Source organism: Myxocyprinus asiaticus, chromosome 17 (genome assembly GCF_019703515.2).
Source record: "Myxocyprinus asiaticus isolate MX2 ecotype Aquarium Trade chromosome 17, UBuf_Myxa_2, whole genome shotgun sequence".
Classification (NCBI taxonomy): Eukaryota; Metazoa; Chordata; class Actinopteri; order Cypriniformes; family Catostomidae; genus Myxocyprinus; species Myxocyprinus asiaticus.
This window is the reverse complement of record NC_059360.1, coordinates 49,832,544-49,854,120: the sequence shown is the minus strand read 5'-3', so window position 1 is coordinate 49,854,120 and position 21,577 is coordinate 49,832,544. Positions and strand designations below refer to the sequence as shown.

The 21,577-nt window shown below is 40.6% G+C and overlaps 2 protein-coding genes across 4 annotated transcripts; one reads left to right on the top strand and one right to left on the bottom strand.

Moving 5' to 3' along the window:
* The first annotated feature begins 10 nt into the window (after positions 1-10).
* Positions 11-3,917, top strand: LOC127455195 (kelch domain-containing protein 2-like). Of its 2 annotated transcripts, XM_051722878.1 has the most exons (14): positions 11-179; positions 528-764; positions 851-936; positions 1,012-1,129; positions 1,217-1,329; positions 1,466-1,547; positions 1,626-1,709; positions 1,795-1,875; positions 2,264-2,322; positions 2,407-2,516; positions 2,593-2,665; positions 2,749-2,836; positions 3,109-3,161; positions 3,254-3,914. In XM_051722878.1, the coding sequence occupies exons 2-14, from the start codon at positions 540-542 to the stop codon at positions 3,363-3,365; spliced, it is 1,284 nt and encodes a 427-aa protein (XP_051578838.1). In that variant the 5' UTR covers positions 11-179; positions 528-539; the 3' UTR covers positions 3,366-3,914. The 2 variants fall into 2 exon arrangements, with proteins under 2 accessions (XP_051578838.1, XP_051578837.1); XM_051722877.1 differs by having other exon boundaries at positions 1,012-1,329; positions 3,254-3,917.
* A 47-nt stretch (positions 3,918-3,964) lies between these two features.
* On the bottom strand, positions 3,965-21,557 carry LOC127455169 (ribosome quality control complex subunit NEMF-like). 2 transcript variants are annotated; one of them, XM_051722817.1, is made up of 32 exons: positions 21,400-21,557; positions 21,202-21,270; positions 19,012-19,114; positions 18,802-18,927; positions 18,457-18,611; positions 18,294-18,361; positions 18,115-18,204; positions 17,940-18,013; positions 17,788-17,858; positions 17,628-17,703; positions 17,402-17,542; positions 10,666-10,874; positions 10,376-10,567; positions 10,206-10,269; positions 10,036-10,124; positions 9,413-9,516; positions 9,258-9,320; positions 8,949-9,061; positions 7,093-7,150; positions 6,942-7,000; positions 6,563-6,680; positions 6,264-6,456; positions 6,143-6,185; positions 6,002-6,051; positions 5,780-5,921; positions 5,625-5,702; positions 5,352-5,537; positions 5,168-5,200; positions 4,736-4,842; positions 4,416-4,459; positions 4,266-4,345; positions 3,965-4,185 (listed from the first exon to the last, which is right to left on the bottom strand). In XM_051722817.1, the coding sequence occupies exons 1-32, from the start codon at positions 21,456-21,458 to the stop codon at positions 4,108-4,110; spliced, it is 3,135 nt and encodes a 1,044-aa protein (XP_051578777.1). In that variant the 5' UTR covers positions 21,459-21,557; the 3' UTR covers positions 3,965-4,107. The 2 variants fall into 2 exon arrangements, with proteins under 2 accessions (XP_051578777.1, XP_051578778.1); XM_051722818.1 differs by lacking the exons at positions 21,202-21,270; positions 21,400-21,557 and having other exon boundaries at positions 18,804-18,927; positions 19,012-19,034.
* Between the last annotated feature and the right edge of the window lie 20 nt (positions 21,558-21,577).

Here is a 21,577-nt window from a genome sequence, read left to right as displayed (position 1 = left end):
CGCACTGAACACACGTACTGACCTCAGGAAGATGGCGGCATTACAGAACCAGACGCTATTTCCGGTGGAGACTTTCTTCAGTTAAATGATTTTAATTGAACTCAGCAACGCTGTAAACGAGTTGCCATGAATCTGTAATGTATATAAAAGGAGTGTGGGCTTTACAAGTGTTCTTCAGTGTGAGTATTTTTCTGTCTTTCGATTGTATCGGTGCGCGCACAGCTGCTGCTCAAAATAAACAACACAGTCAGACGAGCGCGTGATTAATTACTGAAGATCAATCACTTCAATTGATCAACACAACAGATAATTTCACCGTAACGAACACGACACGAGCCACAATTAAAAACACTGACCATTTGATTATTGATTATTTGTGTAACTTTACTGTAAATACATGTTACACGATTTGTGTGTGTGAGATTAACATGACATTTATAGGAAACCTGCATATGAATTGATCATGACTGCACATTATACTGATGTTTTATTAAAGTATTTAAATGTGTTTTTATATCTGATTAAAGTGATTGTCTGAGATGGAGGAAGAAAATCAGCCACAAATCATGGAAGATGATGATGATGATGAAGATGAGGGGGCTTTTGAGTGGGATGCAGCACACGAGGATGACCGAGACTTTGATTGGTCGGAGAATGAAGATGATGAAGAGCAGGTGTTTGTGTCCAGATCGAGTCCGGCAGAGCGCAGCGGTCACATCGCAGTCACTGACGGCAGCTGTATGTTTGTTTGGGCGGGTTATAAGGTCAGTCACCTCCATCATTCAGTTCTTTCACATCTGTGGATGTCATCTCTACTGTGCTGAAGAAAGTGAAACTGTCATTTTATCAGAACGCTGATGCTGAAGCGCCGGGATTCATTGACTTTTACTTGCCCAAGAATGAAATCTGGATATACAACATGGAGATGAGAAGATGGTAAATTGACTCCTGATGTCACGTGGAAGGATGAAAGTGCTTTTGCTATTATTGACTGATTTTTGTTTTTTACAGGAGAATGAAGCGTTCAGAAGGAGACGTGCCAAACTCCATGTCGGGCAGCTGTGGTGTGTGTGTGGATGGTGTTCTGTATCTGTTTGGTGGTCATCACGCCAGAGGAAACACCAACCTGGTGAAGATTTCTAACAATCCCACAGGACGATTCGAGTTACACTTTTACATTTCAAACATGTTGCTTTTGCTTCTGTGTGTTGTGCAGGTTTATCGTCTGCCGCTGCGAGCGTTTGAGTTGCGTTGGGAAAAGATGAGCGATCTGACGGGTCTGCCGCCGACATGTAAAGATAAACTGGGCTGCTGGATTCACAAAAACAAGTGTGTCTTCATCAGACATGAACTGGACATTAAGATGAGATCTAGTGCAACACTCATTTGAAATCTGTTCACTTCTTCACACGTGAACACATTTACTTCATGTTGTTTGAGTCGTTTTGTCGTCTTGTTCACACAGACTGGTGTATTTCGGTGGCTACGGCTACATCGCACAACCGGGTCACAGAGGAACATTTGAACTGGATGAGAATTCATTCATGGTGAGTCAGTTCATTATCAAACATTGTTTTTGACTCGTCTGATGATAATAAATGTAGAGATGACGTGATGTTTTTCAGGGGAATCACGCGGGCCGCGGGTGGAATAATCACATACACATCCTGGATCTGGAGACGTCAGCCTGGACTCAACCCATCACACAGGTGAATCTGTTATTATTCATGTATTAATTCATCTGTGATCAGTCAATGTCTGATGAAACTCATTCGCTCATGTGTGTCCACACAGGGAAACGCTCCGTCACCACGAGCAGCTCACGCGTGTGCCACATTAGGAAACAGAGGTTACGTGTTTGGAGGACGTTATATGGTCAGTGTTTGTGTGATGAATGTCACAGTGAATGAAAACACACACACACACTCACACACACACACTTACACACACATACACACACACACTCACACTCACATACACACACAAACATACACACACACACTTACACTCACACTCACACACACATACACACACACACTTACACTCACTCACACTCACTCACACACACACACACACACACACACTTACACTCACTCACACACACTCACACACACATACACACACTTACACTCACTCACACACACACTCACACAAACACACACACTTTAAAAGTTGTCCACTCGTGAAGGTAGTACCATATGAATAAGAACTGTTATAGGCCGATAATAATGTAGTTCTCTGTTTATTTAATTTTGCACAACAGGATCATCGGCTGAATGATTTGTACTTCATTAATCTGGACATGTGGGAGTGGAGCGAGATGTGAGTTTCTAGTGTTGCTGAAATATTGTGAATATCTGTGAAGTTGGTCTGATTCTGAACATGTGAATCTTGGGATGATTTTAGGTGTGTTCCACAAAACGGTCCCGTCGGCCGCTCGTGGCATTCTCTCACACCAGTGTCACATGATCATCTCTTTCTATTCGGCGGCTTCACGACCAACAGAGAAACTCTGAGTGAGTGACACATACGAGACACATACGAGACACAGATGAGACAAACACACGTTTCATTGACGTGTTTGTTTTGTAGGTGACGCCTGGATTTACTGTGTCAGCACAAACGAGTGGAAAGTGTTTAAACACGAGCACACGGAGCGTCCCCGGTGCGTCAGTCGTCTGATATTCATCACGTCTGTTCAGTGTCACACATGATGTTTTTCATGATGTTCATGTGTGTTTTCTGCAGATTGTGGCACACGGCGTGTTTTGGTGCTGATGGCGAGGTGTTTGTGTTTGGAGGATGTGCTAATAATCTTCTCTCTCATCAACAAGCCGTGAGTAAAATATGACATAATCCTCTCAGAATGAGCGATTTCAATTATTAATAAAATATCACGTTTGTTACTAGCATACAGTTCTTTTGTTGTTGTTTTTACATTAATGGAGAGATACAGGACTGTCACAATGTACAAATGATTGTCAAACATGTAAAGAGTCACAGAATTTATTACGCATAATGAAGTGTTTTCTATATTGACACAACATGAACTCTTCTGGTTCTCTTGTAAATACATTGATTGTATTTTTGTTGTTGTATTATTTAAAGGCTCATAGTAATGAACTATTGGTGTTCAGTGTTCAGCCCAAATCGCTGCTCAGGTGAGTTTATTTTTATCAAGTAAGATTTCGATTAGAGCCCCATAATGCTCAGAAACGGTTCTGATGGTCTCTGACTGCTGTTGGATCTTCAGGTTCTGTTTAGATGCAGCTGTTGAGCACCAGAAACATCTGGAGAACATGTGGAACGTTCTTCCCAAACATCTACTGCATCGGCTCACACAGAGGATCATGGCAGAATCCTAGAACACAATTACACGCTTCATCAAACATGACGAGAACAAGAATATTAGTGTGAAAACTGTAAATACTTCATTTACTCGCTGTAAACACACACAAATATTCTGTATTTGATTTGAACATTTTTACTAAATATTTATGATAAAAACACATTTCCAGCATTAAATACATGGAATTAACAAGCCACCATCAAACACTGTCTTGTGTGGATATTATTACGTCATTTTTATTATTAAAATTTGCCTCATTATTACCAAACAATTCATTCTTTGTGTGTGCGAGAGATCCTGTCAGTCTCCAAAACCATTTATAATAATTCTGAATCAGACATCAGTACTTTTTACATCAATACAGAAGTTTCTGGATAATTTTGATCCTTGCAGGAAAAATGTCAATATCCATCACAACTCTAATCCTGATCAAGACATTAAAGAAAACTGAAGTGTGTTTTGTAACTCTGTGATTTTTATACAGATTCTTTTTAAAGTTCATCAGACTTGATGAAATATTAAACTGAAGATGGTTTTATTAACGGGTTTGATTTAAGTGAAAAGGGTTCGTTATTTTCATTTCTTATGATTGTGAATAAAAACAAAACACAAAACTTAAGCCATGTTTCATTTAATTCTGTTATAAAATATAACTTTTATTTGAAATGTTTAGTCTTTCAAAACACGATTATAAGCATCTCTGGATCAGAAGTTCTCATTAGAAATGAAACAGAATTGTGTTCAGAGTTTCAACAGCTTCACTTCTTCTTGACTGTTAAAAGGTTCGGAGCAGAAACCTTCACTTTTCCCGGCATGTTTCTGGACAGATCCGTGTCCTGTAAGACGGCAGCATCATTACATCACAGAATAACGAGAATCATTATGATCAACGAGCAGATGCAGGAAATATTAATACCTTCACACTGCGGAACAAATCTTTCTCTCGTGTGCTGACATCTTTCCCTCGTATGAAGTTCAACACAGCTGTGCGGGCAGCTACAGTCCAGAGATCACACATTATATTAACAGTTTACATCATCATATTCAACTTAAAAACAATCTTTACCTTTGCCCTTTTTCTGTGTCCCAGGAGTTAATTTTACTTTGAACCTAAAGAAAAAGAGCAGATTTTCTTAACTCGTTTCACATTATTCTGCTATTTTTACTAAACAGGGTTATGTTTTTATTGCTTTTGTGGATTGGTAGGTTGTGCGCCTGTGGATCAGTAGGTTGTGCGTCGGTGGATCAGTAGGTTGTGCGTCGGTGGATCGGTAGGTTGTGCGTCGGTGGATCGGTAGGTTGTGCGCCTGTGGATCGGTAGGTTGTGTGTTTGTGTATGTTCTTGGTCTGATCACAATCAAAGAGTTAAATGGGTGTAAAATGTACTTGTAGTTGGACAGCGCCATGTACGGAGCACACACTGGCACTGCGAACATCAACACATCGTCAGTGTGTGGCACACCGGTCAAAGAGTCCAGAATGTTTTCACCATCCTGAATGACAACATAAAAACAATCAAATCACAACATATTGTATCTCTATAATCTTCATGACTAAAGTAACACAACTCTGTAAAATACTGTATGATACGGTTCTGTTACTTGCATTAAACTTTAAAAGAGTCAAAATATCCATGTTATAAATCAGTTCTAAACACGTCAACTTAATTACACTGTTATAAATGATTGAGAATTCATCCTACAGCACGAGAGAAACACACGCCGATGCTGCTGTTCTGCACAAAGCGAAAACTACACAAGTGTTTTTAAAACAAGAGCACGGCATTCTGGGTAGAAAGATGTTTTTATCTTCACTCACTTCAGCGGCGGGATTCTCCGTGTCCTCCGTCTCCTGAAACACAATCATGACGTCACGTCATCAGTCAGTTCCTCTGTTTCTGATATTCAGTCAAAGATCACAGAGAATAATTCATAATAATACAATCAATCATACAGAGAGACCCAAACATCTCCTGTAGAAGTGTGTTATATTCTATTGTGACCTTCTCGTGATCTCCTCCGTGTGGATCTTCATGATCTTCAGCAGGTTCTCTGACTGTCATGCTGCTCGTATGTTCGGTTTCTCGTGGTTTCACCGCAGGTTTCTGCTGAACTTTCTTCACTCGTTCAACGCTCTTTTTTTCTTTCTTGCTCTTTTTTTCTTTCTCCTCTTTACTAGATCCTGCGGACTGATGTCATCATGTGTGAATGACACGTTTATCTGATAATGTGACTGAAAACACGTATGAAGAATGACAGTGACGTGCAGAACTGACCCCCAATAACTTCATCATCATCTGGCGGTCTTCTTCATCCTGGTCTTTATATTTGTCCTTCATCTTCTTCAGTTTGTTCTGATAAACAGAAGAATCATCATGTGATGTCATAATGTGTTTCACTTCATGTGTTCATACAGAGTTTGTTTTCAGACCTTCTGTCCTCTCTTGAGCGGCTGATTGGCTGTTGAGCTCTTACACGCGTGTGCGCCGTCATTTGTGCTTTGTGTTTCCTGTTGTTTGGCATCTGTTTCCTCCACATCATCCGTGTTGTTGTGTGTCTGCTTCTTCATGTCTCTGATGACAGTGATGATCGTTTCATTAGTTTGTACGTGTTCATGTAATCGATGTTTTTACACAAGTTTCGTCTTAGTTACCGTCTCTGTCGGGCTGTCAGGTGTTTTTTGCCGTGTGACTCTGTGTTCGCCTGCGGGACAAACAAACATTTATTCGTCTGTCACATTTCAAGCTGAATCTTTATTGAAGTGTGTCATGTGATCTGATAGTTTGTAGCCCACCTGATGTGACACTTCCTGTTTGAAGGCGTCACTCTGAAGCGTCCTGCAGCGAGAGACACAAACACAACTCAACACACGTGTGTGAACAGGTGATCTTCTCAATCAGATGTTTGTTTGTCACCTGTTGTGCTGCAGGTGTGACAGTGAGATGTTGGTATCAGGGAAGTGAATCTCTGCACTCGAATCTTCAGCAGTTTCTTCTTCATCTTCCTCCTCAATCTTCTGATCTTCAGTCTCACTGTGGGTTTCATCTTGATCATCTGCTGCTGTTCTGCTGGAATCCTCTTCCTCAGCCTCGTTCCCACTGTCTTCACCTGACACACAAACACAAAAATACAACATGAACGTTTGAATATTTGACAGAATGTTTAAGAATGAGAGGATCTAAAGATGGTTGATGACATGAATGTGTGGTCACACCGATGAGCTCTTCTTCTTCCTCCAGTAGTTCTGTGTTGGATATCACGTCCTGCTCTTCCTCCTCCAATGTTTTCATCTTTCTCTCTCCACGATGTCTAAAGACACTCTGATCATCCACCTACAATCAGAAGAAACGAGCCGCAAACATCATGTGACAGGAAACTGAATGTCCTTCTGGTCACATGACCGCAGCCGCTGGAACTACAGCACGTGCAGAACATGATGTGTTACGGGCTTCAGTGTGTCCATCCAGAACTCTTACTGGGTTTGAACCTACAACCCTTCAGTTAGCAGCACAGATCTTTAACCACTAAGCCACATCATTTGAACAGTGATGTCATTGTATCATGTGACGTGATGTCATCGTTTGATGTTTTACCTTGAAGAGAAACCCGAAGCCCATAATCAGATATGACGGCGGCAGAAAGTTTTTCTTCCCTGTGGAAAATATGAAACATTTAATATGACATCATGAAACTCCACACGTGTCAGAATGTCACATGATGTGAACACAGATGATCAATATTCACCTCGAATCATGAAGCTTCCGGTGGTCAGATATTCTCCTGTCGGTGCTGTTTTAGAAACCTGTACACAATAAAACCCTACAGTATGTATACACACATACACATATAAAGCAGTCTTATTATACTGATATCACACACATGATGTAGCTCCAGCTGCTTCTGCACACTGACACAAACGACTCATCTGTCACTTCATACAGCCTGGAAAAGTTTTGTCAGATGGTTTTAGTATGTTGTGTACTGAACATCAGAGTTTCTTCAGCTTTAGCAGTGTTTGAAGTGTGCAACTGGTGACAGCAGCGATTCGAACTCTTATAAAGAGCCGGTTCGGTGTCGTGTTGGTGATCAGGTGAAGGGGGAGTCCTGACACGGAGATCTTCCGACATCGAGCACTGTACAGTCTGAACCAGTGAACGATGAGGAACAGATAAATGCTCTGAACACGCCTTCAGTTCATCTAACATCTACAGCGGTACATATTCTAAAATCATTGTACACTGTAATGCTGTTCTGTGCGGTTTTAAATGGGATGTTCTTCTCTACACATTTACAGCTGTACTGGTGCTGTTGTGCTGAAAGCCATTATATGAACATGGTTTGAGCATGTTTATGCACATTACTAACGCTCCATTTACACTAATCCAGATTTATTAACAATAAATGACGGTAAGAACAAATTCATGTGAATACAAACTTGAATATGGCAGAAATGTTTCGTTAGAACTTTTCCTGTCCGTAAAAGAACATTTTCACCATTATTGACCAGGAGAAAAGATGCAGTTCATTAAACACATGTTGACCCAACTGTGTCATGTTGTCACACTGTATGGGGTAAGTTGTCACAGTGGAATCTGCCATTAAGCCAGAGGTATAGGTTTTGTATGAACATTGGGAGGTCACTTCCCCTACATCAACACCACCAAAACACAATCTACACCTACATTTAAAACACAGGTGAACACCTGCCCTGAAGAAAATGTGTCAACATGCCCCAACCTGACTAATGAAAAACACCTCTGTCCCATAAGAACACATTTAAACCTCTTGGTGAAAATCTGCCTTTATAACAGAAGTCGACTCTTGTCTTCATGTAAGACAGTGTAGTTTGATTATGTATGATTGTGAAAAGTTACTTTAGAGGGTAGAATTCACAAAAATGAATCTCATTTAAGAGGGTTTGAACTACAGTAGATGTGTGAGAGCGACACACAAAACCTCTGCTAGAGAACACACATTTGTGCAATTAGATTGTTCAGATCAGTTTTTAGAAATGACACAGAACAGAATCAAACTATCATAACATTAAATTGAATAAATGTCCAAACGGCACTCTGACAAAATGAACTTAACTGATCAATATTTAAGTCAATTTTTACTATAATTTCTCCTCCCTGCTCAGTCAATCTCCACTTTAACTTTCACATTCTTCTTCTTGTGTTTTTGGTGATTCATATTCTTCATGTATATCGCCCCCTACTGGGCAGGGAGATGAATTTCTAGTGAAAAAGGACATAAAAACAGATCCATATTTCACCCACACCTATCATATCACTTCTGAAGACATGGATTAAACCACTGGAGTCATATGGATTATTTCTATGCTGCCTTTATGTGCTTTTTGGAGCTTCAAAGTTCTGGTCACCATTCACTTGCATTGTATGGACCTACAGAGCTGAAATATTCTTCTAAAAATCTTCATTTGTGTTCAGCAGAAGAAAGAAAGTCATACACATCTGGGATGACATGAGGGTGAGTAAATGATGAATTTTTATTTTTGGGTGAACTGTCCCTTTAATGAATCACATGCTTTGACACATAAATTGGGACAGTTCTCATATGATGGTGCTGTATCACCTCACCTGATTGTGATGGACCCACCACGCGCTGGTGATCACTTTAGCGTCCCACGCGGCGCTGTAACAAACGGCCATCGTCCCGGCCTCAGTTAGCGTTCGGGGGGGAACGGCCTCACCTGAGGAACCAAAACAACTTCAGCACCATCACGAGCAGAACAACACCTGTGTGTTTGAATTAAACAGTCTCACTCGTAGACGAGAGCTTCAGACTGACATATGAATCGACATATATCAATGATAAATATAAATGAATCATGAGTGTCTTCTGATCATGATAATTGTATGTGTAGTGAATCATGTGACGTTCTGCACCAGACGGGTTCTTGATCACGCAGCTCGTGGCTCCGTGAAGATCCGCGTGAACATAAACGTCTCCTGAGAAAACACACAATCACCGCACACGATTAAGACAAAGAACATATAAACGGTTTCATTCCATTAGAGCAGAATGATGCAGTCTGTCACACCTGCTCTCAGGTAACGTTTGACTATCAGCTCGTTCTGCTGCTGGTCTCGTCCTGCGATGATCAAATAATTCTCTGAGCTGATGAACCACAGAAACTTCTCAAACCTGCAAATAAAGTGACTGAGTTACAAATGAACACAACATTTGATTGTTTAGAGCAGTGGTTCCCAACCTTATGATGATGCGTTAACACGTCAACAAGTATGCAGTTTTAATATGTTTTTAGCAGTCTTGCAGTGTGTGATTATGATGTTGCAGTTATTCCACGAATTTTTAAGATCCAAGAAAACAAAACTAACAAGCACTTGGCCATGCGACAGTCAGCGCACCTCCGCAGAACATATCTGATGCGCTTCATGCAGTTGTATAAAGAGGCTCTGGTCGGTTGAGTGACATTTCATGAAGTTTTGCTACACTTGTCAGGGTGTTTTTGCACGTTTTTTATGTTGAGATTTTGCGTATCATGTTGAGTTAGACGAGGAATCTGACATGTTGTCTTACTTGTATTTCACATTTTATCTTTGACCCCCTCAAAGTGCGTGAGGTTCTGCACCCCCACTGTCATCCCAGGTTGGGAACCACTGGTTTAGAGGACAGACTAACAGACGGGATGTTCAGCTTTACCAGTAGATCTTCCTGGCTTTCTGAATGCTGGTGACTGTTTGAACTTCTTTCAGTGTTTGTTTGGTCTTTTTCTCAGCAGATTTAAAGGCCTGTGAGACAAAAGCACACACAGGAAATTCAACAGATTGTGCGGTTATAAAAACAGAATCTGGAGTCGTGTCTCTTTTTACCTTTTGTGCTGCCTCGACAGTTTTCTGCTCTTTTTTGGCTGCAGTTCTCTTGTTGTCATAATATCTGAAATTATATATTTCAGAGATCCTCAATTTCATCCTCCATAAACATGTTTTGCAGCAAACATCGCATCTGATCACACATTACAGTATTCATATAAACGACTCACTTCTTTGCATTAGCGTAAGCAGAAAGATTCAGATCGACGTCCACTAGAATCGGTTTGTTCTTCTCAATCTTTCCCTTCTGTCCTTTATTTTTATTTTTATTCTTTTTTCCCTTCAAAGCATCTGACAGTCCCACTGATGATGTCACATCCTCCTGATCAACCTCACCTTCCTCTGAGCCGACAAACGGGTTCCTGTGTAATTAATTAAAAATTAAAGTGTAATTGTCTTTTCCAAAGATTGGATCCAAAACTGTAATCAAACAGACGTCATGAATGTGCATTTCTCATACTTGAGCAGCATGGTCATGTGATTGCTCTGTAGTTTGAGTTCTTTAATGGCGCAGGCGACGGGGTCACCGGCCGCTTGAGCTTCTTTCACAATCTGAGCGATCTCAGTCCAGTCCACCTGATTGGCCAGCGCACTTCGCACCACCTGTAGAGCTCGTTCAACCATCTGAAGATTCATTTCCACCAGCTCGCCCTTCAACCGGTCCACTTCCTGCAGCACAACACGTCACACAACCATGTTCATGTACTGTAAAGAATCTACTTCCTTTTTTCTCTACACTAACAAACATTTACTCGCCACAGTCACATTTGTCTTGTTCAGTGGGGGACTAAAGATATTAAGGCCGGATTCACATATACTCCGTGAGCGGGGCGTGACCAGTGCGTTTGTTTCAGCGCTCATATTAACAGATTACAGCCTTCACAATCAGAGCGGGAGCCGCGAGGTGAATCTTCCCAGTAGCCTCAGTGAGCAGATAGTTTCAGTGTTGAGACTGCGGCTCAGTTTAGGCTTTACAACATTAACCAATCACAACCAAGTACACTGATAAACATAAACAAGTGCACCTGACTGCCCACCGTTGTCACTGAAGCAACAAATTAAAGGAATATTCCGGGTTCAATACAAGTGAATCTCAATCAACAGTATTTGTGGCATAATGTTGATTACCATAAAAATTTATTTTGACTCATTCCTCCTTTTCTTTAAATGTGTGTTCCAGTGAGACACTTACAATGGAAGTCAATGGGGTCAATCTGTAAACATTAAAATACTCACTGTTTCAAAAGTATAGACACAAGACATAAACAATATGTGTGTTAAAGTCCCGGTGAAGTGCCTTGAAAAGCTTATTTTACACTGTTGACGTATTTCCTACTGAAACATGAAGTTGAGGCGGGTGACATTTTTTTAAATAGCCAGTAAGTGCAGCCCCCCCCACCCCAACACAATTATTGCTCAATAGGGCAGTTTTAACTGCTCATGAGATGGATAGTCTGAGGGAAGAAACTGTTCCTGTGCCTGACGGTTCTGGTGCTCAGAGCTCTGAAGCGTCGGCCAGAAGGCAACAGTTCAGAAAGCTAGTGGGCAGGGTGAGTGGGGTCCAGAGTGATTTTTCCAGCCTTTTTCCTCACTCTGGAAGTGTATAGTTCTTGAAGGGGGGGGGGGGGGGGGGGGGGGTGGCAATCAATAATCCTCTCAGCAGTCTGAACTGTTCTTTGTAGTCTTCTGATGTCTGATTTCATAGCTGAACCAAACCAGACAGTTATTGAAGTGCAGAAAGGTTCTGCAACTGGTGAAGGAAGTACAACCTTTGCTGGGCCTTTTTCACAATGGAGTCAATGTGTGTCCCCCATTTCAGGTCCTGTGAGATGATAGTGCCCAGGAACCTGAATGACTCCACTGCTGCCACAGTGCTGTTTAGAATGGTGATGGGGGTCAGTGTTGGGGTGTTCCTCCTAAAGTCCACAATCATCTCCACTGTTTTGATCGTGTTCAGCTCAAGGTTGTTTTGACTGCTCCAGACAGCCAGCTGTTCAACCTCCCTTCTGTATGCAGACTCATCCTCATCTCGAATGAGGCCGATGACAGTGGTGTCATCTGCAAACTTCAGGAGCTTGACAGAGGGGTCCTTGGCGATGCAGTCATTGGTGTAGAGGGAGAAGAGTAGTGGGGAGAGCACACATCCCTGGGGGGCACCAGTGCTGATTGTACAGGTGCTGGAAGTGAGTTTCCCCTGTCTGTCAGCAAGCTGGTAATCCACTGACAGATAGATGTGGGAACAGAGAGTTGGTGTAATTTAGTCTGGAGAATAGCTGGGATGATGGTGTTGAAAGCTGAATTGAAGTCCAGAAAAAGGATCCTTGCATTTGTCCCTGGTCTGTCCAGATGTTGCAGGATATGATGCAATCCCATGTTGACTGCATCATCCACAGACCTGTTTGCTTGATAAGCAAATTAAAGGGGATCTAGAAAGGGTCCAGTGATGTCCTTCAGATGGGCCAACACCAGTCTCTCAAATGACTTCATGACCACAGATGTCAGGACGACTAGGGGTGTAAATCGGACATTTCATCACAATACGATCTTGAATCGATTCTTTTGGCCTGCGATCCGATATTTGCAAATACTTCAAAGTCTGCCGCGATACGATTCAATTTAGGGGCCTGCGATCAATATTTCGATATTATGTGCCTATTTTACACAATCAATTTAAAAAGAATTGTGTCCTCAAATGCAACCAAAATATAATTTGATTATTTTATTGAGCTCTCTGTATCCACATTGGTACATCCACAACAAGATAAGGTACTTCAAATGCTGAAAAAAATTAGACAGATAAATAATATAAAAAATAAAGTCACACACAAGTGATCATCAATCGTTTGATTACAGCTAATTTTTCAGTTTAGTCCAATTCAAAGTACTTACTTTGGAGCTGAGCAGGTGTTTCTCTTTCCCTTGTTAGTGCAGTTCAGAATATAGTTGTCAAGATGTTTCACATGGCTGAACTTCTCCATGGTACTTTTAAATAGCAAATTCTCATGTAAAATTCAAATGGGTTGCATGCGCAATGATATCGATGGAAGCCTGAATTAATCGCGCATGTGAGCCATTCTGCGTTTGTCACGAGAGCTCACATTTTAAGGAGTGCCCGGTTGATGCTCTCACATGGATAGCAGAGTGCAATTTGGCTTCAAAGACCCCGTGCACATCCGTGTCCCACATGAAAAGCGTATTTAGCGCTCAAAGTGAAATTAATGTGATACGGTTGCTTCATCGCCTGATGGAAATGCATACGGACGTGGCTGACATGAGTGTTAAAATAAAGGTACATCTTAAAAAAAATTCTATATTGATATTTACGCATTGTATCAATAAAATTGGTCGTTGGTCATCAGATCGATGCATCATTACACCCCTAAGAGCAAAGGGTCTATAGTCATTAAGTCCTTTGATCTTGGGTTTCTTTTTTTGACGGTGGAGCGTTTGAAGCAGCATGGGACTTCACACTGCTCCAGTGATCTGTTGAAGATCTGTGTGAAGATGGGGGCCAGCTGGTTAGCACAGGATTTTAGACAAGTGGGTGAAGGGCTGTAAGGGCCCTGTGCTTTCCTTGTCTTTTGTTTCTGGAAGACCAGGCACACATCATCTTCACAGATCTGAAGTGCAGGTTGAGTAGCAGGAGGGGGGTTGCAGGAGGTGTTGGTGTTTGTGTGAATTGAAGGTCAGAGTGGGTGTGGGATGTGAGATTGGGCCTTTCAAATCTACAGTAAAACACATTCAGGTCGTCAGCCAGTTGTTGATTCCCTACAGAGTTGGGTGATGGTGTCTTGTAGTTAGTAATGTCTTTCAGGCCTCTCCACACTGATGCAGGGTCATTAGCAGAAAACTTGTTTTTCAGCTTCTCAGAGTAACTTCTTTTAGCCGATCTCTTTTTTCAGAGTTTTTATGGCCTGATTGTAGAAGACTTTATCCCACTTCTGTAAGCATCCTCTTTGGCCTGACGAAGCTGCCTGTGTTCCGCTGTAAACCATGGTTTGTCGTTGTTAAATGTTAAATAAGTCCTATTAGGAATGCACATATCCTCACAGAAACTAATATATGATGTCACAGTATCTGTGAGCTCATCCAGGTCTGTGGCTGCAGCCTCAAAAACACTTCAATCAGTGCAGTCAAAGCAGGCTTGTAGTATAACCAGTATATCAATATACTTATACAGTATAACCAGCCTACAATCAAAACCAGTGCATTTTGGCCTTCACTAATGACGAGGCAGGAGCTGTTGTGCAAGTCATGAAGATGAATCAGAAACAAGTGAACAAAACATTACCACATATTAATGTTTTGAATCACACTACACAAAATAGAAAGAGCAAAGAAAACTTATTTGTGATGTACATCCCAAGAAACCTCTGAAAATCGGCTGTATTAAATATAAACTCCAGACACTTTCATCGCGTCTAACTCCCGCAGAAGTGATGGTCCCTATGCCCTATTCCCTTCAAAGACAATTACCCTCCACTCTGAGGGCTTCAGGGGGCTGAAAGGTGATAATGGTTAGTCACAACTAGGGTTGCAAAGGGGCAGAAAAGTTCCGGTAAATTTCTGGAAACTTTCCATGGGAAGTTAAGCTGGGGAATTTTGGAAATATTGGAAAAAACTTTGGGCACTTGTCTATATGCTGCTGCATCTTTGTGGCATTCTTAACATAGGTCTTTGCACAGTATTTGCAAATGTACACAGCCTTTCTTTCTACATTGGCTGAGGTGAAATATATCCACACATCAGATGGCACACGTGGCATTGTTCTGTAGAATAAGTTTAGAAAAAAGCTTGTAAAAAATACTAATGCAATGCCATGCACAGATATATAAATAGTTAGCTAAACAATTGGAATATTCTGGAATGGTAAACATATTTTACAATTGATGCTGGACAAATGAATAGAAATAGGTTAGATGAATAGATGAACACTCCTCAATCAGCATGCTAAATCAAACTATAACATACTTTCTTGTATGATAACAGAAAACTGGCTAGCAGAAGAAACAGCATCACAGTTGAGCTAGCTAGCACCATGATAGCTAGCCTCTTAAATTGCCAATGAAATGGTGTTAGCTAGCTTACATTTAGCATATCTGATTTACTGGCTAGCTAGCTGCTGTATAAACACATTTGGATGTAGTATTTGCTAGTTAAACTTTAATACCATAGATCAAATATATTTACCCTAGTAATATCATCAAAACTCACTTGACTGGATGTAGTCCTTGGGCTCAATGCAGTAGTGTGGCTTCAATAGTCCTGCTGTAGTAAGCAGTGTGCTGAGCTGTAGTAAGCAGTGTGCTGTGCTGTAGTAAGCTGTGTGCTGTAGTAAGCAGTGTGCTGTGCTGTAGTAAGCTGTGTGCTGTAGTAAGCAGTGTGCTGTAGTAAGCAGTGTGCTGTGCTGTAGTAAGCTGTGTGCTGTAGTAAGCAGTGTGCTGTGCTGTAGTAAGCTGTGTGCTGTAGTAAGCAGTGTGCTGTAGTAAGCAGTGTGCTGTGCTGTAGTAAGCTGTGTGCTGTAGTAAGCAGTGTGCTGTGTGCATGTGATTGAGGAATGCACAGGGAATAAATCTGGTTGTTTTAACCAAGATTATGCTGCAAGATGTTTTTTTTTTTCAACTACATTTAAGTTATCCTATAACAAGGAACTTGCAATTTTGAAAATTCCCGGAATTTTGCAACCCTTGTCACAACTCACTTCTACAGTGATTATAATTGGAAATTCTGTTTGGAAAGACCGCACAACATGGATTGTGCTCTCTTTGAAGTGCCCTGTGAAGGAACCATCAGCGCAAGTGAAAACACAACCACGTGTGGTGAGCAGATTAATGGAGTGGGTGCCTTCTCGTTCAAGAACGCATTTGATTGGAAAAAGTTTCTCTAGTGCAGTTTGACATCATGATTTAACTGTGTCTTTCTAGCCGGAAGAGCGAGACAATTTAATACTTATATCTTCTGAAAATGAACCTTTAGAGTACACTGGCATAAAGATGACCCTAAAGCTAATCGATATGGACAAAAAGCAGCAAAACTTTTATTTTGATTTCACAGAGTCTTAATCACTTACTAACTGCATCTGTGTTTTTTTTTACAATTTTACAACTTCATTACCATGATGATGTAATGTCAACAAACCATAAAACAACTGTAAAGACGACAATTTAAACAACTTTACAGCTCAAATAATACAGAAGAATTAATGTAAGTGCTTTTATATAAGCATCACATTTCTGCCTTTAAACCTCCAAAAATTGACCCCATTGACTTCCATTGTAAGTGTCTCACTGGAACACAGATTTGTGCTTTTATAAAGAAAAGGAGGAACGAGACGAAATTAATGCTGTCGATTGAGCTTAACATGTATTGAACCCGGAATATTCCTTTAACAATTTATTTGGATTTGCAAAGCCAAAATAATGGATAATACGTGAATGTTTGTGGAGGTTGTGAGATATAAAGTGCTGTACATCCCTCAGCATTTCTTACAAAGGGATTTATTAGCAAGGAAAAGGTGTGGGATGCAGAAGCTTTGTCAGTTTTGTACATTAAGTTAATGTTTTAATTTCCTGTTGTGTGTCATGCTTTCACATCGTAAATTATAGTCTACCTAACATGGTTTTGTCAGGTGTTTTAATATAGCAATGCTTTTATTATTATTATTTTTGGGCTGTTGGACTGGATGCAAACTCTTGATACAGAGACTCTTGTGTTCTCTGACTGAAAGCACTCAGTACTGTATGGGTTGGGGATCGATGTCAATTATTTGCCATTGTGATGTAAATGTGATCCTCCTACACATGAACATACGATTTCCAAATATGTTATTCTTATCAATAACCGCCTCTCAAAAAAATGATAATATATGGCCTTTAAAGAAAATAATTGCTGAAGTGATCATTTTTTTCCCAGTGCGCAGCCGCAGCTCTGTCTCGCAGAAGCCGACGTGACGGCCCGCTCACGGAGTATGTGTCAATCATGCGTAAGAGATGATTTTCTGCACAGCAGCTTTGAAACAATATGTATTGTGAAAAACACTCTACAAATAAACATGACTTGAGAATCAGTCGACGTCAAGAAAAATAAAATAAAGCTCCAATAATATACCAAACAAACAACACTACAGATATGCACCAACACGCCTGACTGTTTGACGAGTCTGTATTGAGATCAGAACATGAATGTGAAGATCAGACCTGAACCTGATGAAGAGCCTCGAGTCTCTGCTCGTGATCTCGTCTGACGTTCTCCAGTTTTTTTAATGCTTGTTTCTCCTGCTGGAGCGCTTTCATGTCCAACTTCTGACCCTCCATCTTAGAGAAGAACTCATCCACCGCCTGCCATCAAACATTCACACACGGACATGTCAAATTTCCAGCCATCATCTCCGCAGAGAAACACTTGGAAGAACGGAGTACAAACCTTATTAAAAGACTCAAACTCCACATGAGGACTTTTTGCGTGCTGACAAAAGAGAAACGGATGAAATTCTTCATACCTGTTCAACAGAAGAGAGTTTTATTCCTGCACAACAACATAATAAAACATGACAGAAGTCAAACCAGAGATCAGAACATCATACGTGAGCAGTTCTTCATCAGGTCCATCTGCACACATGCTCGGCTTCTTCTCACTCTTTTGTATGATGAAGCCCTTAAAGTGAACAGACAGAAATGAAGCATCATTCAGACAACAGGAAATACATCTGTTTATCATTGCTAACACAGGAAACACCTTTCCACTGAAGTTTGCTGTTTTCTCCATGTAATCTTCAGCCATCTGTAAAGCCTCCAGGATTTTTGGACACGCTGCAGAGAATGAAAAGATTTTTCCTCTTTGTGTGGGAGATCATAATAACTAACTATTAACTTTATAGATCAATAACTGCAATGAGTTTAGATGATTTTACCCAGAGAAACATCAAACTGACAGTCTGTTTTCATGAGTCCGGGCAGTCCGAGCGCCATGAGACAGTGTTCAATGAGAGAACCGCCATACGCTGCACAAACACAACAATATATGAAGATATACATGCTGTGTTTATAGCTGGAAAAATATTAAAAATGATGTTTATGACACGTGACATACGGAGGTGAGGATTGAGAATCCTTTTCACTTGCTCTCCATTCTGAGCGCTCGACAAGATCTCTGTGAGTCTGAGAGGAGAAACAAACACGAGGCATGAGCGAGAAGATTCACTCTGACTGTAATAAACAGTGTGTAACAGGTGTTATTACACTCTTATATGTACCTGTCCAGACTGATGAGCGGTTCTGCAGGTCTGGCGTTCTCCACAGGATATCTCTCTCTCACGGCGATCTTCACGTCTTCAGCTTCAGCTTCAGCGGTGCGGAAACGCAGCAGATTCAAGATGATGAACTCGTGATCGGTCAGAATTATGTTCCCCTGAAAAACAACCATTAACTGATTCAAGACACTTTTACAAACACAATATGAACTATTTCACAATAAAATGAACAATTTCTCACAAAGTCATTGTGGATGATACCATCTGTGAATGTGTGTTGATGGATCTATATGTTCAGATGTATATAACATGTCAATAACAGTGTTGTGATGTTGATGAAGTTCTCACACGGTCATAAAGCTCCAGAATCAGATGATACGCCGCCTCGTCTGATCCGAACTGGATGTCGATGATTCGGTCGACACCGAACTGCTTCACATGAACCAGACGCCTCGACTTCAGGTGTTTTCGACACTGTCACATTCAACACAATCACTCAGTAATATCATAATGACATTTATGAACGTCCACAAGTAGAATATAATAATGAATCTTTACTTTCATGGCAAATCCAGATGGCATGATGTTTTTGGGCCAATCAAACTCAGTGCAGTGAATCCTGATGCCAGACTCGATCAATATCACTGATTTAGTGTCCGGCCTGAAGAAACATTCACACATTATATCTGACACTGTGTGTGTGTGTGTAATTATGTGTAAGTGTGTGTCTGTGTGTGAGTCTGAGTGAGTGTGTGTGTGAGTTTGTGTGTAATTGTGTGATTGTGTGTAATTGTTTGTTTGTGATTGTGTGTGTGTGAGTGAGTGAGTGTGTAATTGTGTGTTTGTGTGTAATTGTTTGTGTGTGATTATGTGTGTGTGAGTGAGTGTGTTTGTGTGTGTAATAGTGTGTGTTTTGTTTGTAACTGTGTGTGTGTGTTTGTGTGTAATAGTGTGTGTTTTGTTTGTAATTGTGTGTGTTATTGTGTGTTTGTGTTATTGTGCATGTGTGTGTAATTGTGTGTGTTTTTGTGTAATTGTATGTGTGAGTGTGGATTGTGTGTGTTTGTGATTGTGTGTGTGTGTGTGTGTTTGTGTGTGTGTTTGTGTGTAATAGTGTGTGTTTTTTTTGTAATTGTGTGTGTAATTGTGTGTGTGAGTGTGTAATTGTGTGTGTGTGTTTGTGAGAGTGTTTGTATAATTGTGTAATTGTATGTGTGAGTGTGTGATTGTGTGAGTGTGTTTGTGATTGTGTGTATGTGTAATTGTGTGAGTGTAAGTGTGTGCGTGTAATTGTGTGTGTGTGTGTGTTTGTGTAATTGTGTGTGTTTGTGTGAGTGTTTGTGTAATTGTGTAATTGTATGTGTGAGTGTGATTGTGTGAGTGTGTTTGTGATTGTGTGTGTGTGTGTGTAATTGTGTGTGTGTAAGTGTGTGCGTGTAAGTGTGTGCGTGTAATTGTGTGTGTGTGATTGTGTGTGTGTGTTTGTGTGTAATAGTGTGTTTTGTTTGTAATTGTGTGTGTTATTGTGTGTGTGTAATTGTGTGTGTTTGTGAGAGTGTTTGTATAATTGTGTAATTGTATGTGTGAGTGTGTGATTGTGTGTGTTTGTGATTGTGTGTGTAATTGTGTGAGTGTAAGTGTGTGCGTGTAATTGTGTGAGTGTGTGTTTGTGTAATTGTGTGTGTAATTGTGTGTGTGTTTGTGTAATTGTGTAATTGTATGTGTGAGTGTGTGATTGTGTTTGTGATTGTGTGTAATTGTGTGAGTGTAAGTGTGTGCGTGTAATTGTGTGAGTGTGTTTGTGATTGTGTGTGTGTGTTTGTGAGTGTTTGTGTAATTGTGTAATTGTATGTGTGAGTGTGTGATTGTGTGAGTGTTTGTGTAATTGTGTGTGTGTGTTTGTGTGAGTGTTTGTGTAATTGTGTAATTGTATGTGTGTGCTTGTAATTGTGTGAGTGTGTTTGTGATTGTGTAATTGTGTGTGTGTGTTTGTGTGAGTGTTTGTGTAATTGTGTAATTGTATGTGTGAGTGTGTGATTGTGTGAGTGTGTTTGTGATTGTGTGTAATTGTGTGAGTGTAAGTGTGTGCGTGTAATTGTGTGAGTGTTTGTGTGTGTTTGTGTAATTGTGTAATTGTATGTGTGAGTGTGTGATTGTGTGAGTGTGTTTGTGTGAGTGTTTGTGTAATTGTGTAATTGTATGTGTGAGTGTGTGATTGTGTGTGTGTGTTTGTGTGAGTGTTTGTGTAATTGTATGTGTGAGTGTGTTTGTGATTGTGTGTAATTGTGTGAGTGTAAGTGTGTGCGTGTAATTGTGTGAGTGTGTTTGTGATTGTGTGTGTGTGTTTGTGTGAGTGTTTGTGTAATTGTGTAATTGTATGTGTGAGTGTGTGATTGTGTGAGTGTGTTTGTGAGTGTTTGTGTAATTGTGTAATTGTATGTGTGAGTGTGTGATTGTGTGTGTGTGTTTGTGTGAGTGTTTGTGTAATTGTATGTGTGAGTGTGTTTGTGATTGTGTGTAATTGTGTGAGTGTGTGTGCGTGTAACTGTGTGAGTGTGTTTGTGATTGTGTGTGTGTGTTTGTGTGAGTGTTTGTGATTGTGTGTAATTGTGTGTGTGTGTAATTGTTTAATTGTATGTGTGAGTGTGTGATTGTGTGAGTGTGTTTGTGATTGTGTAACTGTGTGTGTGTGTGTGTGTGTGTAATTGTGTGTGTGATTGTGTGTGTGTGTGTGTGTGTGTCACTCACTTCTGCAGTCTTATCAAGTATGTTTTATTATCGATGTCATAGATGTTGTTGACCCGCATCCCGACACAGCTGCACAAATAAATCATACAATCGTCATGAAACATATTGATTAATAACAGCGGTATATTAGCATGAGTGACGTCAGTAAACCTGATCGGATCCATCGACAGATCAATAAGGTTAAACTTATTGACTTACTTGGCGTTGATTTCGGCAATCACCGCTCTGATATCCACCGTATTAAACCTGCTCTTCATGATTATTGATTAATGTATATTATAAACTCTGATTTCAGACATCTGACACGCGTGATGTCTCTGTGCTGACTGTGTGCGCATGCGCGTCTGTGCGTTACGGAAGCCCGTTTGTGTTTTAT